Source organism: Ahaetulla prasina, chromosome 9 (assembly GCF_028640845.1).
Source record: "Ahaetulla prasina isolate Xishuangbanna chromosome 9, ASM2864084v1, whole genome shotgun sequence".
Lineage (NCBI taxonomy): Eukaryota > Metazoa > Chordata > Lepidosauria > Squamata > Colubridae > Ahaetulla > Ahaetulla prasina.
Window position 1 is genome coordinate 6561595 of NC_080547.1, and position 24363 is coordinate 6585957.

The following is a 24363-nucleotide window of genomic DNA, read 5'->3' on the forward strand; positions in this document are numbered from 1 at the left end:
TGACTGACGGACCAGGCTCCGCCTCTGTCTCTCTCTCTCTGCCAGCTCCATTCCCTCTTCCTGTCGTGTCCCACTCCTCCGCTGACAGCCGGGTCAGGGAAATCCAAATCAGGCTTGCCTCTGCAGCTCTGCCCAAAGTCCTAGCAAAGTCCTCAGAGCAGGCAGGAGACCAGAAAGTGACTTCAGCAAGATAAGTTCGACTTTGCCTGACTCAGAGACTGCCAGAAAGCAGATCCTTTATATAGGCCATGGGGTGTGGCTCCATGACTCAGCACTCATTAAGGCCTGCCCCTCCCTTCCTTCTGTTGCCTCCGCCTATCCAGTCGTCTGATGCGAGGGTCACTCCAATCAGCAGCTGTTGGAAATAAACTTTCCTCAGGCTCACATGCTGTGGAGGAGGAGGGGGAGGGGTCTAGCTGCTCCGTTTGCCTGGCCATGAAGCCAGGGCTGGGGCCGGGAGATGCCCCCTCCTCAGCCTGTCTGGGCATGGAGCCAGGGCTGGGGCCGGGAGGACATTCTTCAGCGTTCGGAAGCAGATAAGCAGACCCCGGCTGCGGTGAGAGCGGGCAAGACACAACACTTCCCCAGACAACTACAATGCTGCTCCGACCCTCGAAGAAATCCAGTTTGACACCCCTGCTCTAGAGCAGAGTGTTCTGTCCCCCCTCGCCTCCGTCCGAGCGATGGCTTAATTAGCCGGCACTATCAGCTCTGGCAGCAGAATAGCGAGCGTCTGCCAAGTGTCTCTGTTATCTCCCTCGACGCCGATGAGTCACCCAGGAACAAACAGAACTTCAGCTCTTAGTTAAGCAGTTAATTTGCCTGCTACGAAGAGGCACAGCAGCTCTTGCTGCCTTTATATCCTGTGGGGTGTGGCTCCATGACTCAGCACTTCCTAGGCCTGCCCCACCCCTGCTTCTGTTGTTCCCTCCTCTCCTGCCTACGAAACCTAGGATCCAACCAAGCCTGATTGCTATCAGCTAGGTCTGAAGGGGGGGAAAGAGTCAGGGGACCGAGGCCTCGTTATCTCTTCCACCTGGCCTGCCTCTGGCTCCTGGAGCTGAGCCAGGGAAGCCGGTGCTCCCGAGGTTAAGTCCTGATGGCCCTTCCCCCTCACTTTCCAAGTCACTTTCTGGCAGGGGCCCAGCTCGGGGGGCGCAGACACAACACAGAGGTGGGGAACTATGGCCCTTTTATGATCAGTGAACTTCAACTCCCAGAATTCCTGAGCCAGCCATGTTCCCCACCCCTGCTCTGGAGAAATCAACTCACCCTCGGGGCTTTGAGGTGGCCCACGCGAGCTTAACATACCTTTCCAGGTGCACACTTGGTGCCTTCATTCACCATCCCAGGATCCGGCACGTCTGATCCTAGCTGGAAGTCAACACCCCAACAGGTCTTGTCTTTGATGGGAGTTCGGATAATGGCAGGCTTGATCCGGAAAACCGGCAAGGTTTCCACATTCTCACACTGCAGCTTTCCGCACATGGCATTCCTGACAAGACAAGTGTCGTCACTGCAATGGTGTTCTGACCCGGCTCTCAAACACGACAAACCCTCTGCGGTTAACTCAATGATCTCTTTACTTATCCCCAGAGCTAGGGTGGGGCTTCGCTAGCAGCTGTGCCTCTTCTCTCCCAAGGACCGGCCCATAGATTTCCACTGCTCTCCTCTCCTCTGCCTTCTGTGCATCCACACATCAGGCACTGGACCCAGCTGTTCTTCCTCTTCCTCATCAGCCACCTCCAGACCTGGTGGCTGTTGACTCTCCATCTGAGGGCTGAAAGACGGCCCAGGCTCCGTCTCTCTCTCTCTCTCTCTCTCTCTCTCTCTGCCAGCTCCATTCCCTCTTCCACCTCTGAGCTCTCAGGTGGCCTTGATGCTGACCCCGACTCCCACACCTCCTCCTTCTCCTCTGATTTGGCTGCTGGAGGGGCCGACAGGCCACAACAAACGGCCTGCACCATATTTGGAGAGTCAATATCCCTTCTGTTTTGCTTGTGGGCTTGGTTTGCTATTGATATTCCAATAAAAATTATACTGATGCTCCCAGGAAGACAGACTCAATCATTGTATGAAAAACCAAGACCTAACACAAGGAGATGGGCCAGGAAGCCTGGTGGGAATTTAAGGACCACCCAACAGATCCTCGATAGGAAACTATCCAGGAATCATCATTTAAAGACCCCATAATCTCTTGCAGGGTGGAGTCTGGGCAACTGAATGGAGCTGAATGTTTACTGGCCAGATGCCCTTCCTGTCACCAATGCAGAGTTTTGTTCAGCAGATATATTCTCATTGTGCCCAGAGAGAGAAATATCTGCCTCTACCTAGGATCGAACTAACAAGTCACCTGATTGTGAGGTGAAGTTGGCCGCGGCAAGTTGGCCATGGTGAGTTGGCCGCGGCAAGTTGGCCATGGTGAGTTGGCCGCGGTGAGTTGGCCATGGTGAGTTGGCCGCGGCGAGTTGGCCATGGTGAGTTGGCCGCGGCAAGTTGGCCATGGTGAGTTGGCCGCAGTGAGTTGGCCATGGTGAGTTGGCCGCGGCAAGTTGGCCATGGTGAGTTGGCCGCGGCAAGTTGGCCATGGTGAGTTGGCCGCGGCAAGTTGGCCATGGTGAGTTGGCCACGGCAAGTTGGTCATAGTGAGTTAGCCATGGCAAGTTGGCCACGGTGAGTTAGCCACGGCAAGTTGGCCATGGAGAGTTGGCCACGGCAAGCTGGCCATGGTGAGTTGGCTGCGGCAAGTTGGCCATGATGAATTAGCCATGGCAAGTTGCCCATGGTGAGCTGGCCACAGCAAGTTGGCCATGGCGAGTTGGCCATGGTGAGTTGGCCGTGACAAATGGTCACAGGCCATCCCACCTTGCCACAACTGCAACCCTGGACTTCCCCTTCTAAGAAATAGTTACATCAAGTCTGGAGAAAATCTCCCAAACTGCTTTCTTACCAGCTTGAACATTTCTTGTATTCGCGGTTCTGATATCCGCAGTTTCCAAACCGATCCCCTTTGGAATTCACATCCGAGAAACAAATTTTGGGGGCAACCTTTGCTTCTGCAAGAGACACATTGGGAAGCAAGGTTAGCAATCCAAAGCTCACCTTGCACCCTCCCCGTCTTACCTTCCAATGCCCCAAACAGGAGCGTGTTCCCCCCCCCACCTTTCCAGCATGAGATACAGATAGTCCTCGACTTACAATCACAATTGAGCCCAGATTTCTGTTATTGAGACAGTTGTTAAATGAATTTTGTTCCGTTTTATGTCCTTCCTTGCCACAGTTGTTAAATTGGTATAACCCGATTAGCAGCACTTATCGTACTTTTCTGAGTATAAGACACACTTCCCCCACAAAAAAAGAGGGTGGAAATATTGGTGAGTCTTCTACACTGAATACAGCCATTTTTGGCCTCCCAAACTCCCCATGCATCACGTTTTTGCCCTCCCCAGCCCCCAGGAGCACTCTGCAGGCCTCCCAAACCCTCTGAGCATCCCATTTTTGCAAAAAAAAACCCAGGCCGTTTTTCACAAAAACGGGACACACAGAGGGTTTGAGAGGCCTGCAGAGTGGTCCTGGGGGCCGGGGAGGGCAAAAACTATTTTTTTCTTGTTTTCCTCTTCAAAATCTTGATGCGTCTTATACTCCGGTGCGTCTTATAGTCTGAAAAATACGGTAATCAGATTACTCCAGGCTTCAAGCAATAACACGTCTCTGCCGAATGCCAAAATGATCTGGCGGTTTTGGCTCAACCCACACATTTCCCTTACGTGGTCCAAAGATATCCTGGCACTGTAACTCATAATCCTGGCAAACTCCATCGTAGCAGTAGGCCTTGTCTTGGTGGCAAGGGTGCCCGTTCTGAATGGTGACATCCAGCGGGCAGAAGGCCGAAGACCCGTTGCAGTACTCAGGGAGGTCGCACTCGCTGGCCCTCTCACGGCACACAGTGCCCTTGGAAAGATACTGGGGAGAGAGAAGAAGGGAAAAGGGGCCACGGTCGACGTTTGTGGATCCATAAGGAAATGGATCGAAGTTTGCCCCAGTGCCTTCCAGATAGAGTGGAACGGCAGTTCCGAGCATTCTGTGTTCAGCATTTATCAGGGAAGAGGATAGGAATCAGATTGGACAGGACAGGAACAGGGACTAGGAGGAATAAAGAATAGAATAGAACAGAACAGAACAGAACAGAATAGGAACAAGAACAAGAACAAAATAGAACAGAACAGAACAGAAGAATAGAATAGAATAGAATACAATACAATGGGATGGGATGGGATGGGATGGGATGGGATGGGATGGGATGGGATGGGATGGGATGGGATGGGATGGGATGGGATGGGATGGATGGGATGGGATGGGATGGGATGGGATGGGATGGGATGGGATGGGATAGGATAGGATAATAAATATGGAATGGAATGGAATGGACTGGACTGGACTGGACTGGACTGGACTGGACTGGACTGGACTAGACTAGACTAGACTAGACTAGACTAGACTAGACTAGACTAGACTAGAATAGAATAGAATAGAATAGAATAGAATAGAATAGAATAGAATAGAATAGAATAGAATAATAAATATGGAATAACTAGACTAGACTAGACTTGATTAGACTAGTCTAGAATAGAATTGAATGGAATGGGATGGGATGGGATGGGATGGGATGGGATGGGATGGGATGGGATGGGATGGGATGGGATGGGATAGGATAGGATAGGATAGGATAGGATAGGATAGGATAGGATAGGATAGGATAGGATAGGATAGGATAGGATAATAAATACGGAATGGACTGGACTGGACTGGACTGGACTGGACTGGACTGGACTGGACTGGACTGGACTGGACTGGACTAGACTAGACTAGAATAGAATAGAATAGAATAGAATAGAATAGAATAGAATAGAATAGAATAGAATAATAAATATGGAATAACTAGACTAGACTAGACTTGATTAGACTAGTCTAGAATAGAATGGAATGGGATGGGATGGGATGGGATGGGATGGGATGGGATGGGATGGGATGGGATGGGATAGGATAGGATAGGATAATAAATACGGAATGGACTGGACTGGACTGGACTGGACTGGACTGGACTAGACTAGACTAGACTAGACTAGAATAGAATAGAATAGAATAGAATAGAATAGAATAATAAATATGGAATAACTAGACTAGACTAGACTTGATTAGACTAGTCTAGAATAGAATAGAATGGGATGGGATGGGATGGGATGGGATGGGATGGGATGGGATGGGATGGGATGGGATAGGATAGGATAATAAATACGGAATGGACTGGACTGGACTGGACTGGACTGGACTGGACTGGACTAGACTAGACTAGACTAGACTAGACTAGACTAGACTAGACTAGACTAGAATAATAAATATGGAATAACTAGACTAGAATAGAATAGAATAGGAACAGGAACAAAATATAACAGAACAAAACAAGAACAGAACGGAACAGAATAATAGAACAGAACAAACTAGAATAATAAGAGAAGAGAAGAGAAGAGAAACTTTCTTACCTGACAATCTTTACAGCAATCGCCGTAGCCGCAGCTGGATCCTGAGTGTAGCCTGCAAGTTCCTGCCTCACAGCAGGGATCAGATTTACACTCCTGAAAGAGACCAACACAGAGACGAAGGTAACACACCTGCAGGCATTTTCAGCCCCGTCTCTTTACCAACAGGTGAAAGTCTGATTTTTATGCTGGAGACAGGTAGATCCACGTGCAAATGACTTTTCACTTTTACCCTGGCCTCAACTCAACGTTTTTGGGGAGCGCTTGTATCCTCATACCTCCACCCTTAACCAGTTCTTCAGGGCAAACATTAAGTCTTAAAAGCGCATATCACTGTCTATGGGCAATTTCCAATTTTTTCCTCTTGCCTTCTTGAAATTTTATTCACCTTTCAAACGGGTTGGAAGCTCAAACTGGCCCTGGAAACAAAGGTATCTTTACATGCAGCGGTGGGGTTTCGCATTATGTTACTACTCATTCGCCGCGCACGCATGCTCGCTTCATGTCCACATGCGCCCGGTTCGTGCGCGCGCCTGCCTTTCACTGCATGCGCCCGGCCTCAAAAATGTGCCTAAATAGGATGGTATAGAGCTGATTTTCATTACCGGTTCAGGCAAACCGGTCTGAATCGGCTAGAGGTTACGTGTGTTACTTACCTCCACTGACCCACAGTCACACTCTTCTCCTGCATTCACAAGCTTATTGCCGCAGTACGGGATGCTGTAGGTTTCCTCAGGCCTGGGGATGTTGAGAAGGCAGCTTCCGCCCTTGTTCAGGGTTAGCTTTTCAAAGTCTTCCTCGCTGCACGCACTGAAATTCCTGGCACCTCTGCAGAGAGGGGTATATTTCAAAATATAAATTTTGCAGAGAGGGGTATGTTTCAGTTAAGCCTGATCGGTCAACAGAATGTGTGATGTCTTCCTTGGACCACTCTTCCGACTCTTCTTCGGAAGCCTGCACAAGGGAGAATGGCCCCTCATTCCTGACGCATCAGGAAGGGAGTTAATTTCTTTTTCTTTTTTTTTTACAAAAAGTTTTTTATTTTTTTATAAACATAATAATAAAAAGAAAATCATTGTGAACAGGTTATCAGTCAGGTACATCCTTAAACATATTTCAAATTTCACACACACACACACACACCCATTATATTCCATACAATATATTTAATTCTCCTTCTTGAAATTAATTGTTATTTGCACATATCTAATTAAAAAATTCTATTCCGTCCCATTCTGAAATCAATGTTTAAATGAAGTCTAGTCCCCCTATTTTTAATTCCCCAAAACATCATTAATATTTACAGATCCCTCACATCCAGGACATAAACTGTTTCAACTCCTACCCTCAAAACGATGCTATAGAGCATTGCACACCACAACAACTAGACACAAGGACAGTTTTTTCCCGAAGGCCATCACTCTGCTAAACAAATAATTCCCTCAACACTGTCAAACTATTTACTAAATCTGCACTACTATTAATCTCATCGTTCCCATCACCAATCTCTTTCCACTTATGACTGTATGACTGTAATTTTGTTGCTGGCAATCCTTATGATTTATATTGATATATTGACCATCAATTGTGTTGTAAATGTTGTACCTTGATGAACGTATCTTCTTTTATGTACACTGAGAGCATATGCACCAAGACAAATTCCTTGTGTGTCCAATCACACTTGGCCAATAAATTCTACTCTACTCTATTCTATTCTATTCTATTCTATTCTATTCTATTCTATTCTATTCCCTATTCTAATAATTCTATTGAATTTCACAAATCTAAACATATGTCTATATTGCTTTTAATCAGAGGTCAGACCATCTAAAATCCCTTTCTTAAAGCTGCCTTGCAATCACATAGACATTTCCATCTTACTTAGGAGTAGTCCCGAAATCACAAAGACTATTCCCTCTTTTTATCTTCATCTGCCTCTAAATAACACGTGCTTAAAAAGTTTCCATATAATCAATTCTCAATAAAAAATAACGAAAAAATAAAAAATAAAAAATAAACTAAAGTTAAAAGAGGTACTTTCTCCCAATAATTTCCCTCATTGTATTCAACTGTTCCCTTGAAAGTTTATCACTAATCATTTTAATTCTCTTACATATTCTTAAAAACAAAAGAAAAAATAATTATTTTTCAACATAGATACTTTAACACTCATTTCTCTCTTTCCCCATTTTATTCTATAATCTTTTTCTAGGAAGGGAGTTAATTACTGACCCTGAACGCAGGGGTGGGCCTCAAACATTTTAGCAAGGGAATACATTTCAGAATGGAAAATGTGGATTGATTATATTCAAAATAAGTATCAGACAAAAAATATGAGTAAATTATGTTTAACTCATAGAATCATCTATTGCAATGTCCTTCCTGCAAAAGACTACTTCAGCTTCAATCACAACAATACAAGAGCAAACAATAGATTTAAACTTAATGTTAACCGCTTCAATCTTGATTGCAGAAAATATGACTTCTGTAACAGAGTTGTTAATGGAACACACTACTTGACTCTGGTCTCTTCTCAAAATCCCCAAAGCTTTACCCAAAAACTGTCTACTATTGACCTCACCCCATCCTAAGAGGTCCGTAAGGGGCGTGCATAAGAGCACAAATGTGCCTACCGTTCCTGCCCTATTGTTTTCTTTCATTATATCCAATTAATATAGTTATTGCATGCTTATGCTTATATATATATGCTTATATATTATATAGTTACTTTCATGCTTATGCTTATATATACTGTTGTGACAAAATAAATAAATAAATAAAATAAATAAATTGTTTTGTATTAGATATATGTTTAAAGGAGAGGGGAATTGAGAGTGTGATGATGGGTGGAGTGACTAGAGATTATAATTTAAGATCTATTTTGGATTATGATTGTTAGTTTTGATACCCTGCATTTTGTTCTGGGAAGTCTCGGGGGGGGGGAGGGGGGGTAAGGGGGAGGGTAACAAAGGGGGGGGACGAGGGCAGAAAATGGATTGATGGTTAATGTGCAGGGATGATTGAAGATGTATAATTAACATAAGGTCGGGCCTGCCCGGCTACCATTTCAGAATGATGGGAAGGGAGAAAAGAGAAGAGAGAAGGAGGTAGGAAAGAGAAGAGGAGGAAGAGGGGATAAGGAGGAGGAAGGGGAAAGAGGAAAGAAAGAAAGAGGGATAGAAGAGGGAGAAGAAAGGAGTAGGGGAGAGGAAGGAGAGGATGTAGATAAGAGAAGGGGAGGAAGGTTGTGGAAGGTAGAAGAAGGGAAGAGAGTTAAAGGAAGTGGGTGGTGACCGGGCAAGCCCGATTAATTGTATATGACTGTATATTAAATATGTTATTAGACATGAATGTAAAAATAAAACTTTTTTTATATATTAAAAAAAAGTTAGCAAGGGGTTCTCTGCCTGGCATGGCCTTGGTGGGCGTGGCCTAGTTGGCCTCCTTCACCATGGCGGGGGCATTTTTGCCCTTCCAGGGCTCCGGAGACCTTCCTTGAGCATCCGGGAAGGCGAAAACAGCCTCCCCAGGCTCTGGAGGCCCTCCCGAACTTGCGGTAGGCCCATTTTTCATCACGCACGGGCACGATGCGAACTAGTAGTAAAGGCAAGTAGAACTCACCCCTGACCGCCAGGTGTCAAAAATGCCTTTTGGAAAATAGAACTGGGAGTTACTTACGATGCTCCAGAGTTCATAATACAGTTCCCCGTTTCACAGTGACAGTTTCTATCGTCATCATGGTTCATGCCCAGGTTGTGGCCAAGCTCATGAGCGACAATGGATGCAAACGCCTGCACGCTGGTGGGTCCAAACTACGAAATATCGCAGGACAAAGAAGACGGCATGGATTCCTTTGTCAGGAGATTTGTGCACCAACAGTACTACGCAAGACTACAGAGGGTCCAGAGATATTTTACTAGAAGAGTACTCAAATCTTCTGCTCGAAATAAAATTCCCTATACCAGGGATCTCCATCCTTGGCAACTTGAAGACTTGTGGACTACAACTTGAAGTCCACAAGTCTTAAAGTTGCCAAGGTTGGAGACCCCTGCCCTATACCACCAGGCTTGAAATTTTAGGTCTGGATCGCCTCGAACTACGCCGTCTCCGTTCTGACCTAATGCTTAGTTCGTAAGATTATTTACCAAAACGTCCTACCTGTAAATGAGTACTTTAATTTCAACCATAATAACACAAGGGCTATCAATAGATTCAAACTCAATGCAATTCGCTCTAATCTTGATTGTAGGAAATATGACTTCTGTAACAGACTTCTGTAAATGTCTGGAACACTCTATCCGATCCTGTTGCTAGTCTCTCTAATCCCCATAGCTTTTACCGTAAACTGTCTACTGTGGACCTTTCATGTTTCTTAAGAGGTCCCTAAGTGTTGTGGTCCACCAGCATTGAGGACCTGTATACTGCACGAATCAAAAAGAGGGCTGTGAAAATATTTACAGACCCCTCACATCCTGGACATAAACTGTTCCAACTCCTACCCTCAAAACGACAATATAGAGCACTGCACACCAGAACAGCTAGACACAAGGACAGTTTTTCCCCGAATGCCATCACTCTGCTAAACAAATAATTCCCTCAACACTGTCAAACTATTTACTAAATCTGCACTACTATTAATCTTCTCATCGTTCCCATCACCCATCTCCTTCCACTTATGACTGTATGACTGTAACTTTGCTGCTTGTATCCTTACGATTTATACTGTAATTGATTGTTTCCTGATTGCTTAATTGCAGGCTATGAGTATCATTAAGTGTTGTATCATTAAGTGTTAAATTTGTAATTTAGGATTATCATTAAGTGTTGTACCTTGATGAAGGTATGTTTTCTTTTATGTACACTGAGAGCCTATGCACCAAAGACAAATTCCTTGTGTGTCCAATCACACTTGGCCAATAAAAAATTCTATTTTATTCTGGTTTTAGATCTATTTGTTGTGCTGCCATCTCTTCTAACCATCTTTTTTATCTTTGACCAATATTTTGTTGTTGTTACTGTTGTTGGACAGGTCCACCACATATAGTAATGTGATCCTGGTAATGCGATCCAGCACTCTGACGACATATTTTGGAACATGTTTGCCATTCTGTAAAATAGTTTTACTAAATCTACACAACTATTAATCTTCTCATCGTTTTCATCACCAATCTCTTTCCACTTATGACTGTATGACTGTAACTTTTTGTTGCTATCATTAAGGGTTAAATTGCAACCTATGACCATCATTTGTATTGTAAATGTTGTACCTTTGATGTATTTTTTTAATTTTTTCTTTTTCTTTTATGTACACTGAGAGCCTATGCACCAAAACAAATTGTGTGTCCAATCACACTTGGCCAATAAAATTCTATTCTATTCTATTCTTGCTGGTGGCAAATGCTGGTGTTGCCCTTTCTGTCACAGTCCTAAAAGTTGTAACTTTAACTTTAACTTAACAGAGGTGCAGTTAATAGCAGCTTACCACATTAATGCCTCCAGCGTGACTTTTGGAGCATACAGTGCCCACATAAGCCATTCCAGCTGTGCCACCAAAATCCTTCCTCCTATAGTAGAGAGGAAAATAACCCACATTTGTTAACGACAGTTGAGCATTAAGAATTGCTTTTGTCTGAGAGTAAGCTATCGTCCGTTTATAACCCCATGCGATAATGTTGGCAATCCGTAATTATTGCATCATCTGCAGCTCTTTTCTTACTAACCCAAAAGCAAAACGCATCCGTCTTCCACATCCATTCTGACCAAAGGAAGAAGGTTTGCCTCCTAAGGTGTTAAGTCTCTTGGCCCTCCCAAAGGGGCTTTTTTTCAGGAAGCAACTGGACTTCCTGGTTTTTTTTTCTTTTGAAGACGTTTCGCTTCTCATCCAAGAAGCTTCTTCAGCTCTGACCGGATGGTGGGGAACGGAAGGATTTATGTCCATATAAAAGAAGAACACTGAGGACACAGATAAACCTCCATGTGACCCTCTAAAAGGATGCAAATGACCAGCTGTCTGCAATCAATCCTTCCATTTCCCCACCATCCGGTCAGAGCTGAAGAAGCTTCTTGGATGAGAAGCGAAACGTCTTCAAAAGAAAAAAGAAAAAAGTCCAGTTGCCTCCTGAAAAAAACAACTTTGCCATAACCATGACCTGGATGACTGAGAATTGCTACAGACTTAAACTCTCTTGGCTGTTAGTGCCAGCCAAGAGATCTCTATTCTATTCTATTCTATTCTATTCTATTCTATTCTATTCTATTCTAATCTATTCTAATCTATTCTACTCTACTCTACTCTACTCTAACTCTTATTCTATCTTATTCTATTCTATTCTATTCCATTCCATTCTATTCCTACTCCTACTCCTGTTCTGTTCTGTTCTATTCTACTCATTCTATTCTATTCCTACTCCTACTCCTGTTCTGTTCTACTCATTCTATTCTATTCTACTCCTACTCCTACTCCTGTTCTGTTCTGTTCTACTCTACTCATTCTATTCTATTCTACTCCTACTCCTGTTCTGTTCTGTTGTTCTACTCTACTCATTCTATTCTATTCTATTCTATTCTATTCTATTCCATTCCATTCTATTCCTACTCCTACTCCTGTTCTGTTCTGTTCTATTCTACTCATTCTATTATATTCTACTCCTACTCCTACTCCTGTTCTGTTCTGTTCTACTCTACTCATTCTATTCTATTCTACTCCTACTCCTGTTCTGTTGTTCTACTCTATTCATTCTATTCTATTCTATTCTACTCCTACTCCTACTCCTGTTCTGTTCTGTTCTACTCTACTCTACTCATTCTGTTCTATTCTACTTAAGGATGGTTGGCTGGGGAATTCTGGGAGCTGAAGTCCACAAGTCTTAAAAGTTGCCAAAGTTGGAATCTCTCGATTAGAGGGACTGGCAGGTCGTTGCCAAGGGCATCTGTCTACAGGAATAGGTAGTCCTCCACTTAAACCATTCAGTTCGCGACCATTCCAAGTTGTAAGAGCACCGAAAAAAGTGACTTAGAACCAGCCCTCCCAACTTAACAACCGTCGTAGCTTCTCCATGGTCACATGGTCAAAATGCGGACCCTTGGACCACGGGCAACTCTTTATGGTGGTTGCAAAGTCCCATGGTCACGTGATCGCCATTTACGCGATCTTTCCAGCTGAGGAGGGGGAGCCAGATTCGCTTACCAACAGCTGGAGTAATTTGGTTAGCAGCCGCGGCAATGAAGGCCGTAAAATTGGCCGTGACTCGCATAGCCACAGCCCTTGCTTAACAACGGACATCCTGGCCCGAATTGTGGTTGTTAAGTCGTGGGCTACCTGCAGGGCTTTGGTGCAGACAGAGTGGGTGGCCTCCTTGCCCAGTAGAAGGGTGGGGTGCCCAGATCTTACAGAACAAGCTGGGCGCTGTCGTGCCGCCGGCGCGGAACCAGATCCCGCTCCCTCCACTGCACAAAATTGGCAAGGACGTCTCCGGCGGCTCCTTCCATTCGGATCTTGTTTTCAAAAGTCCAGATCTCCAGGCCGACCAACACGATGCGGATGTTGAGCATGATGTACATCTGGAAAGGACAAAGAAGATGGTGGAACAGAGGACCTAATGTGTCGTGTCCCACTCCTCCTCCAACGGCCGGGTCTGGGAAGCCTGTATCAAGCGTGGCCACGAAGCCTCTGCAGCTTTGCCAAATTCCTGTCAGAGTTCTCAGGGCAGGCAGGAATCCAAAGTGTGACTTCAGCAACCAGATTAGACTTTGCCTGACTCAAGGAATTGCCAAAAAGCAGATCCTTTTTTTAGGCCATGGGGTGTGGCTCCATGACTCAGCACTTATCCAGGCCTGCCCCTCCCTTCCTTTTGCTGACGTCGCCTCTCCATTCTCCGGAAGCAGGGATCTGTCCACGTTTTGTCCTCTTGCTCAGCTGCCGGTAATTCTAGCTCGTGGCTGGCTTCTTGCTCACATGCTGTAGGAGGGAGGTTTATTTGCTCAGTCTGTCCGGGCATGGTGCCAGGGCTGGGGACTGGAGGCATGCCAGGCCATTCTTCTTCACTATCAGTCTCTGGCTCAGATAACAGGAGATGGGAGGGGCCCGGCTGAGGAGGTTGAGCATGGCCTTTTGTTAAGACCGACTGTTATTTTAAAAAGAGGCGTCTCGGCCCCTAGTGATACACCCAGACGGTTGGGGTTCCCCCCCCCCTTGGCAATATAATATCTTCTTCAATTGCATATTTTCTAGGACCGATGAATCTCAGCACCTCTGAACAGTTCAGGAGCAGCCAAGTGGATTTCTACTGAACACTCTTGATCACAGGCATGGCTAGCTTAGTGAAGAGAAGGACCAGGGGAGACAGGATAGCGCTGTTTCAATATTTCAGGGGCTGCCACAGAGAGGAGTGGGGGGGGGGGTTTCAAGTTGTTTTCCAAGGCACTCAAAGGCCAGACAAGGAATAATGGATGGAAACTGGTCAAGGAGCAATTGAATCCGGAAATAAGGAGGAATTTTCAGACAGTGAGAACAATCAACCCATGGAACAGAAGTTGCCTTTGGAAGTTGTGGGAGCTTCATTCCTGGAGGCTTTTCAGAAGAGACTGGACTGCCATCGGTCAGAAATGGTGTAGGGTCTCCTGGTTGGGTGAGAGGGTTGGACTAGATGACCTACAAGGTCCCTTCCAACTCTTGTTAATCTGAATTTATCTAAGATGATCAAAGGTCTGGAAGCGAAAACATACGATGGATGGTTGCAGGATACTGGCCATGGCCAGTCTAGTGAAGAGAAGGACTGTTTCAATATTTCAGGGGCTGCCACAATGAGGGGGCGGTCAAGTTATTTTTCAAAGCAACCGAAGGCCAGACAAGGAATAATGGATGGAATCTGACCAAGGAGAGATTCAACCTAGAAATGAGGAGGAATTTCCTGACCGTGAGAACAATCAAACCAATGGAACAGACCGTTGCCTTCGGAAGTTGTGGGAGCTTCATCCCTGGAAGTTTCCAAGAAGAGACTGGACTGCCATCTGTCAGGAATGGTGTAGGGCAGAGATGGCTAACCTTTTTTTCCTTGGGTTCCAAAAGCATGCGCGCATGTGCCCACACCCATAATGTAATGTTCCTCACGCACGCCACGCCCCCACCCGCCTGCATGTGACCCCCCCCAAATGCTCCACTACCCCCCTGCACATGCATGTATGACCCACCCACCCCCGCCCTGTTTTGGGCCTAGCAGGTCTCCCTGAAGCCTCCGGCCTTTTTCCAGACTTCTGGGAGACCCATTTTTCACCCTCCCAGAGCCTCTACACAAACCTTGTACTTACCTGGCATCCAAAACGGGCCGCGTGGAGACTCCTGGGTGGGGAGGGTTGGCAGGGGCATGTGTGTGCATCTCCCACATGCACAGCAGAGACCCAAAAATCAGCTGGCCGGCAGGAGGTGCAAGCACATTTGTGCAGTGGAGTTGACCTAGGGCGACGGCTCGCGCGCCCGCAGAAATGGCTTCGCGTGGCACCTGTGGCAAGCGTGCCATAGGTTCGCCATCACAGGCATAGGGTCTCCTTCTATGGGCAGGGGTTTGAATTAGTATATTGGGGTCAGGACCCAGATTGTTGGGGGCAAGAGGCTGACTCTATAAACCGCTTAAGAGAGGGCTGTAATGCACTATGAAGCGGTATATAAGTGCTATTGCTATTGTCCTTCCTTCCTTCCTTCCTTCCCTCTGCCCACTGTCAGCAGTTCGATCCTGACTGGCTCAAGGTTGACTCAGCCTTCCATCCTTCCGAGGTGGGTAAAATAAGGACCCAGATTGTTGGGGGCAAGAGGCTGACTCTGTAAACCGCTTAGAGGGGGCTTTAGAGCACTGTGAAGCAGTATATAAGTCTAAGTGCTATTGCTATTTTCCTTCCTTCCTTCCCTCCTTCCTTTCTTCCTTCCCTCCCTTCCTCCCTCCCTTCCTTCCTTCCTCCCTCCCTCCCTTTCAGTGATTAGAATGCAGTAATGAAGGCTAACTCTGCCCAAGCCAGCAGTTCAATCCTGACTGGCTCAAGGTTGACTCAGCCTTCCGTCCTTCCAAGGTGAGTCAAATGAGGACCCAGATTGTTGGAGGCAAGAGGGTGACTCTGTAAACAGCTTAAGAGGGGGCTGTAAAGCACTGTGAAGCGTTAGATAAGTCTAAGTGGTTATTGCTATTGCTATTAACAACTGCAATTCTCAGAAACAGACGATCCGGTCCCAGTTAAGGGTGATATGTCAAGGATTGCTTGCCTCTGTTATCATCAGCATTATTCTCAGTAGAAAAAGTTTTGGGAACAGCACACAACAGATTTGACATTCTGCACATTTGCCGAGAAATTCTTCCACTTACACTATCCAGAAGGTTTGCCAGCTGCACCATCTCTTCTCTGACCGCCGTTTTATTCTGGCCTAGCAAATAGTACTGTGAGAAAAAGAAGAGGGGGAAAAAAAGAGGTTGGGGCGCACATCATCGTGGCAGCCGAGGGATCTATCAGAGGCCTTAAAACTTTGGTAGGATTGCAAGCTAATCCCGTTTAGGATAGCCAGTGACTGCCTTGCTGACCTAGGGACACAGTGTGACCTGGTTTATGACAATGAAAACCTTATAAAAACTGGTAACAACTTTATCAAATAGATAGCTAGATAGCTAGACTGACAGAGAGGTGATGGATGGATGGATGGATGGATGGATGGATGATTTAGAGATAGATACACAGACAGATGGAGAGATGGTAGACAGACAGACAGATGATAGATACAGACAGATAGAGAGACAGGTGATAGATAGATAGATAGATAGATAGATAGATAGATAGATAGATAGATAGATAGATAGATAGATAGGATGGATAGATGGATGGATGGATGGATGGATGGATGGAGGTAGGTAGATGATAGATAATTAGCAGATAGAGAGATGGTAGGTAGGTAGGTAGATAGATAGATAGATAGATAGATAGATAGATAGATAGATAGATGATTAGCAATATAAATAGACAGCTAGATGGTAGGTAGGTAGGTAGGGAGAGAGATGAGAGAGAGATGATAGATAGATAGATAGATAGATAGATAGATAGATAGATAGATAGATAGATAGATAGATAGATAGATAGATAGATAGATAGATAGATAGATAGATAGATAGATAGATAGGATGGATGGATGGATGGATGGATGGATGGATGGATGGATGGATGGATGGATGGATGGATGGATGGATGGATGGATGGAGGTAGGTAGATGATAGATAATTAGCAGATAGAGAGATGGTAGGTAGGTAGGTAGGTAGATAGATAGATAGATGATTAGCAATATAAATAGACAGATAGATGGTAGGTAGGTAGGGAGAGAGAGAGAGATGAGAGAGAGATGATAGATGATAGATAGATAGATAGATAGATAGATAGATAGATAGATAGATAGATAGATAGATAGATAGATATAGATAGGTAGGTAGGTAGGTAAGTAGATGATAGATGATTAGCAATATAAACAGATAGATAGATGGTAGATAGATAGAGATAGATAGATAGATAGATAGATAGATAGATAGATAGATAGATAGATAGATAGATGATTAGCAATATAAACAGACAGATAGATGTAGGTAGGTAGGGAGAAAGAGAGAGAGATGATAGAAGATAGATAGGTAGATAGATGGAGGTAGGTAGGTAGATGATAGATGATTAGCAATAGATACACACACAGAGAGATGGTAGGTAGGTAGGTAGGTAGGTAGGTAGGTAGATAGATGATTAGCAATATAAACAGATAGATAGATGATAGATAGATAGATAGATAGATAGATAGATAGATAGATAGATAGATAGATAGATAGAGATAGATAGCCACAAGCATCATACCCTTTCTTTGTCTACGACAATGAAGAGCTCCACGTATCTTGTCTGTTGAAGAACGCTTCTTTTCCTCTACCAAAAAAGAAAAAAGAAGAAAAAAACCATAGGGGTTCATAATAAACTAACATTTCTGTCCTGATTCTCAAATTCAAAACAGAATGGGGTCATACTACACAACATACTCCTTTAACGCTGCTATAAGAATTTCTAATACGGCATTGAAACCCAATAACAATGTCTAGGATATTCTTTAGGTTTCGTCCTATGCCAATTATGTTTCTGAGTCTCACGATGGCGGTTTGAGAAGGACCCCGTTTTATTCGATGGGGAACAGCGGTATCAAAATGGAAGAGGCAAACGGAACTTGCTCTGCCCCTTTTAAACATAAATGTCAAACATTGGGATCAAGCAGATACCTGACTGACATAAACGTCTTTGCTAATAAAGGAGAATATTTGTATCTCAGGTGCTTGGTGCTCTCTGAGCTTGGTTGTTTTCTTGCAGGCATTTCATTGCCCAACTAGGTAACCTTAAAACTCACTTATTCATCTGCGCTGGACTGGGTTAGTTTTTTAAGTCTATGGGTTTTTAATGGGTTTTTATTTTTAAATTTTAATTGTGGCCAATTTAATAAGTTTTTTAACTGTATTTTAATCGTATTTATAGTGTATTGTATATTTTTTACCTGGCTGTGAACCGCCCTGAGTCCTTCGGGAGAAGGGCGGTATACAAATTTAAATAATAAATAAATAAATAATAAATAAAACCTCATCAGTGCTAGAAAGGACTGGGCTTTGCAGGGAAGAGGAGGAGGAGGAGGAGAGGAAGAAGAAGGAAAAGGAGGAGGAGGAGGAGAAGGAGAGAAAAGGAGGAAGAGGAGGAGGAGGACTGTGGGGGTCCTTGGTGAATCCCTGAGCTTGGCTATTTTTTTTGCAGGCGTTTCATTACCCAACTACGTAACCTCATCAGCGCTAGAAGGGACTGGGGTTTGCAGGGAGGAGGAGGAGGGGCGGGGACTGGGGCGTTCTTGCTGTTCTCTGAACTTGGTCATTTTCTTGCAGACGTTCTCATTACCCAACTAGGTAATGTTCTTTCTACGCCAACTCAGGAAGCTCAAACTGCCCAAGGAGCTGCTGATTCAGTTCTACAGAGGAATTATTGAGTCTGTCATTTGCACCTCCATAACTGCCTGGTTCGGTTCTGCAACCCAACAAGACAGACACAGACTTCAGAGGATCATTAGAACTGCAGAAAAAATAATTGCTACCAACCTGCCTTCCATTGAGGACCTGTATACTGCACGAATCAAGAAGAGGGCTGTGAAAATATTTACAGATCCCTCACATCCTGGACATAAACTGTTTCAACTCCTACCCTCAAAACGATGCTATAGAGCACTGCACAACAGAACAACTAGACACAAGAACAGTTTTTTCCCAAAGGCCATCACTCTGCTAAACAAATAATTCCATCAACACTGTCAAACTATTTACTGAATCTGCACTACTATTAATCTTCTCATCGTTCCCATCACCAATCTCTTTCCACTTATGACTGTATGACTATAACTTGTTGCTGGCAATCCTTATGATTTATATTGATATATTGACCATCAATCGTGTTGTAAATGTTGTACCTTGATGAAGGTATCTTTTCTTTTATGTCCACTGAGAGCCTATGCACCAAGACAAATTCCTTGTGTGTCCAATCACACTTGGCCAATAAAAATTCTATTCTATTCTATTCTATTCTATTCTATTCTATTCTATGATTATCATTAAGTGTTGTACCTTATGATTCTTGATGAAGGTATCTTTTCTTTTATGTACACTGAGAGCATATGCACCAAGACAAATTCCTTGTGTGTCCAATCACACTTGGCCAATAACAAATTCTATTCTATTCTATTCTATTCTAATCTCATCACTGCTAGAACGGACTGGGGTTTTCAGGAGTGGGGGGAGGAGGAGGAGGAGAGGGGGGGAGGAGGACGACTGTGGAGTCCTTGCTGCTCTCTGACTTTGGTTGTTTTCTTGAAGACGTCTCATTACCCAACTAGGTAACCTCATCAGTGCTAGTGATGATGCTGCCTGGTTTGGCCAATGAAACGCCTGCAAGAAAACAACCAAGCTTAGAGATCGTAAGATTTGTAGTCCAAACTCACCCAGCTGGCTTTCATGCCTAACATACGTCTTGTGTACTGTGCTTTCTAGATAATTATCCCCTTACACAGATGGTCTAATGCAGGGGTCTGCAAACGTGGCTCTTTTGTGGACTGGCTGAGGAACTCTGGAAGTTGAAGTCCACAAGTCTTAAAAGAGCCAAGTTTGCAGACCCCCTGGTATAATGTATTTGTTTTCTTCTTGTATTAAATTTAACAAAGAGGGGGGACTATTTTAAAAAAAAATAACGACAGCCATTCCTGCAAATAGCAAACTGTAAAGAAGGAATCCCTTCCGTAGGGCACCTACTCTCGACATTAGAGAATCATCCAGATGGTGTTGAACATCTGTGGTGTCCCGGTTTCCATCCAGATGAGAGACGCCGCAGTTCCGGGGCTCTTTCTTCACGTTCTCCATCCGGTAAATGGCATGACGAGAAGTTGAGTCCACGGGCTCAATTCCGTAAGTGATGTCCTGCATCTGCACCACGCCCCTGGCAACGACAGCACCTTAGACGTCAGCCTCAATTTTCCAAACGAGGGGCATGAATCTCAAAGGAGCTACGGGGGACGTCACGTTTAGTAGTTTACAAAAAAAAACAAAAAAAAAACCACCACGGAAATTAAGATTCAAATATACAGAAATAATGGGCATTTGGGAATGTGCCAGGAGAGCCAGGAGTGTCGTGTCCCACTCCTCCTCTGACGGCCGGGTCGGGGAAGTCTGTATCAAGCGTGGCCACAGAGCCTCTGCAGCTCTGCCAAAGTCCTATCAGAGTTCTCAGGGCAGGCAGGAATCCAAGGTGTGACTTCAGCAACCAGATTAGACTTTGCCTGACTCAAAGAATGCCAGAAAGCAGATCCTTTATATAGGCCATGGGGTGTGGCTCCATGACTCAGCACTTATCCAGGCCTGCCCCTCCCTTCCTTTTGCTGACGTCGCCTCTCCACTCTCCGGAAGCGGGGATCTGTCCACCCTCCAGCTGCCGGCAATTCCAGCTCGTGACTGGCTTCAGGTTCTTCATGTTCACATGCTGTGGGGGAGGGATTTATTTGCTCAGTTTGACAGGGCATGATGCCAGGACCGGAGGCCGGAGGCATGCCAGGCCATTCATCTTGCTCGGTCTGTCCAGGCATGGTGCCAGGACTGGGGGCTGGAGGTATGCCAGGCCCTTCATCTACATTATCAGTCTCTGGCTGAGATAACAGAAGATGAGAGGGCCCGGCTGCGGAGAGGGGGGCGGGCGAGACACAACAAGGAGGCACTTTTTAGTCACACCCACGTGTGTGCGTGATAGCTTCATCAACCAGGTTCTGATTATAAGGGTATGAGAAAACAAGCTCATGCTCTGCGCTGACATCTGATCCAAGAAAATCTGTTCATACCTGAGGGGAGGGGAGAACAGCGGAGGAATGGAGACAGGAGGGAAAGGGAAGAGAGGAAGGGGAAGGAAAGGGGAGGAGGGAAGAAAGGGAAGGGAAAGGGGGAGGGGAGAGGAGGGAAGAGTCGGAGAGAAGAGGGGAGGGAAGGAAGGGGAGAGGAAGGGGAGGAAAAGGGAGGAGGAAGAAAGGGGAGGAGAGGGGTGGGAGGGAGGGAGAGGAGGGAGAGTCAGAGAGAAGAGGAGAGGGAAGGGGGGAGAGGAAGGGGGAGGAAAAGGGAGGAGGGAAGAAAGGGTAGGAAGAGGGGGAGGGGAGGGAAGAGGAGAGGAGAGGAGGGAAGATTCGGAGAGAAGAGGGGAGGGAAGGGGTGGAGAGGAGAGGAAGGGGGAGGGGAGGGGATGCCAAGGCTGACCCCCCACCCCGCATCAACCAAGGGATTTTTAAAAGAGGAGGAGGGCAACTCAAATTGGTAAATCACTTCTTGACCGATGCTTGTCAGCTTCTTCCCTACCGAACAAGCCAGAAGTGGGTTTCAGCAGGTTCTGACCAGTTCTGACGAACCGGTAGCGGAAATTTTGAGTAGTCTGGAGAACCGGTCAATACCACCTCTGACTGGCCCCGCCTCCATCTATTTTCTGCCCCCTGAGTCCCAGCTGATCAGGAGGAAATGGGGATTTTGCAGTAACCTTCCCCTGCCACACCCACCAAGCCACGCCCACCAAGCCATGCCACGCCCACCAAGCCTCACCCACAGTACCGTTAGCAAAAATATTGAAACCCACCCCTGGAACAAGTCTAACAGGTAGCCAGGTTACCTGAGCCCGAAGCAGGTGCTGACTGCAACTGTAGAATCTGAGATGCCTTCGACATACCCCCGGTAGTGGCAGTGCTTCTAAATGGGATGGGGGGGGGAGAGAGAAAAAGGAATAAAAACTGAGCAAGAAGGCCACATCAGCAGTTTAACCCTGATATAGAGCCGCCTTGATGGCCCCAAAGGGATTATTCGGAAGCTTCTTGAAGAGCAGGGGTGGGGAACCATGGCCTGTTTATGACTTGGGGACCTCAACTTCTACAATTCCTGGCTGGCTTAGGAATTCTGGGAATTAAAATCCACGTTGTCATAGAAGGGCCAGGGGTTCCCACCCTTGGTTTAAGACTGCTTGGTGAGCTAACAAGCAGATGCTGGGGTTGACTTTAAATAAGTTACATTTGAGTACCTAAAGATAGGTACTCTTGCTTGCTTACCGCGAACAGAGAAGGATTATCATGGCTATTAAAAGTAAAGGTTCCCCTTGCACATATGTGCTAGTCGTTCCCGACTCTAGGGGTCGGTGTTCATCTCCGTTTCAAAGCTGAAGAGCCAGCGCTGTCCGAAGACGTCTCCGTGGTCATGTGGCCGGCATGACTCAACACCAAAGGCGCACGGAACGCTGTTACCTTCCCACCAAAGGTGGTCCCTATTTTTTCTACTTGCATTTTTTACGTGCTTTCGAAACTGCTCGGTTGGCAGAAGCTGGGACAAGTAACGGGAGCTCACCCTGTTACACGGCAGCACTAGGGATTAGAACTGCCGAGCTGCCGACCTTTCGATCAACAAGCTCAACGTCCTAGCCCCTGAGCCCTTGTCAACACTCTTAACTCAGTCCAATTAATCATTTGCCAACGCATGAATTATACTTGTGGAATTTGCTCCTACAAAAGTCTTGCGCAAGGTTCCTGCCAGGAACAGCGCCAGGAATGGGTAGTGTCGTCTCTAGGGTGATCAGAAAGGGAATTTATTTCATATAAGCGATATGAATCATAATACCTGGATTGAATTCATTGGATTGGTCTTGAAACTCCAATTCATTCAATCAAAATTTAGTTTTTCCTCTCATTCTTCTCCACCCACTTCTTTGTCCTGGCCTATCCTGGTTTTTGTCTGTACAGGTAAGTCAACCTACGGCCACTAATTGGCACCAGAATTTCCAGACGGTTGTTAAGTGAGACGTGTCCAATTTTATGACCTTTTCTGACACTGTGCTATTTCAGTAAACCCTGTCCCTTCATCCTTAAATAAAGGCAAGACTATCAAATTCTTCCCCCGATTTTCTTTTATAGTCACTATTATCGCATTTCTTAAGTCTCTCTTAACAAACTGAAAGAGAAGTAGAAGGAAAAAAATCCCTCTCGCTGCACACACACATACACACTCAACACCTGTCCCCACAGACTGAAAGAGGGGCTACAAAGGAAGTGGAGAGAAAGCGCCCACCCACCCCTCAATGTTCCTCTGACCTCACCCCCTGTTGTGACCCAGGCCCAAGTAGGTAGTAATAAACTTAGTCCGTGGAAAAATAAACTTTATTCGAACATCTGGGAATTACTTCATTCCCAGTGTCCTTCAACTCAAAGTAAAACAAATGCCTCCCAACACAAATTCCTCAGTTATCTCACAAACCTTGGTCCAATTAGGCAAACTGCCAAAGGCCCTTCTTGGCAAACGTCCAGAACCCACAAAAACAAAGACATACAGAAAGCAGAAGACAGAGCAGAAGACACAGCTACAACATTGTTTTCCGGCAAAGCTAAAATGCTGTTGCTGGTCTGTTTTAAGCCTTATGGGAGGGGCCAATCATCTCTTGGCTTTATTCCTGAGTTGTCCTCTCTGCTTGAGCTGCTCTTGCCTTCTGGCAGCTCTTCTCATGCGTGCATTAGGAACAGGCTCCTCCTGTTCCTCTGCCTCACTACTATCAGTCTCTGGAGGCTCTGGAGTCCGCACCTCACTTCCCGATGGCCCTGGCCTCACCTCAGCCTCATCGCCATCCGACTCCATTGCTGGCTCCGTAGGCTGCTGACAGACCACAACAGCCCCAAGGCTGGCAGGCTAAGTTCGTCCTCAGTCAGATCAAATTCTTTGAAGGCATTTTTTTCCTTAACTCATCAACCACTCAGAGGAAAATAAAACCCACCTGAAGATTTGGAGTTTCGGTTTGCAGACTTCCATTTTTATTGTAGGTGTAAATTGTGAAGTCTTGGGACACCAGATCTCTAAAAGGAGGGAGAGGGGAAAAAACGTATTTTCAGCAGAAAATGCTTTTTTAAAAAAAAAAAATTAAAGTAAGAGAAACGTGAGCTGAAGGATAACAATAACAACAATAACAAAATCAAAACACCCGAAGGTCAGACAAGGAATAATGGATGGAAACTGAACCAGGAGAGATTCCACCTGGAAATAAGGAGGAATTTCCTGACTGTGAGAACAATGAACCCATGGAACAGAAACTGCCTTCAGAAGTTGTGGGAGCTTCATCCCTTGAGACTTTCAAGAAGAGACCGGACTGCCACCTGTCAGAAATGGTGTAGGGTCTCCTGCTTGGGTGGGGAGGGGGTTGGACTAGATGATCTACAAGGTCCCTTCCAACTCTGTTAAAAAAAAAAAAACCCTGA

At 45.5% G+C, this 24363-nt stretch overlaps 1 protein-coding gene across 4 annotated transcripts in view; it reads right to left on the reverse strand.

The window, feature by feature from the left end:
- LOC131203767 (disintegrin and metalloproteinase domain-containing protein 9-like) overlaps positions 1 to 24363 on the reverse strand; it is a 45511-nt gene that overhangs the window by 12773 nt on the left and 8375 nt on the right. For 2 of the 4 annotated variants that reach the window (XM_058194359.1, XM_058194358.1), the window contains 13 exons: positions 23886 to 23964; positions 21750 to 21826; positions 19865 to 20048; positions 17400 to 17465; positions 15887 to 15958; positions 12928 to 13097; positions 11020 to 11101; positions 9216 to 9349; positions 6194 to 6365; positions 5541 to 5633; positions 3768 to 3963; positions 2951 to 3056; positions 1312 to 1495 (listed from right to left, as the gene is read on the reverse strand). In XM_058194359.1, coding sequence (XP_058050342.1) covers positions 1312 to 1495; positions 2951 to 3056; positions 3768 to 3963; positions 5541 to 5633; positions 6194 to 6365; positions 9216 to 9349; positions 11020 to 11101; positions 12928 to 13097; positions 15887 to 15958; positions 17400 to 17465; positions 19865 to 20048; positions 21750 to 21826; positions 23886 to 23964 — 1615 coding nt within the window. Of the gene's footprint in view, positions 1 to 1311; positions 1496 to 2950; positions 3057 to 3767; positions 3964 to 5540; positions 5634 to 6193; positions 6366 to 9215; positions 9350 to 11019; positions 11102 to 12927; positions 13098 to 15886; positions 15959 to 17399; positions 17466 to 19864; positions 20116 to 21749; positions 21827 to 23885; positions 23965 to 24363 lie in introns of all 4 variants that reach the window. The other 2 variants (XM_058194361.1, XM_058194360.1) reach the window with 2 other exon arrangements.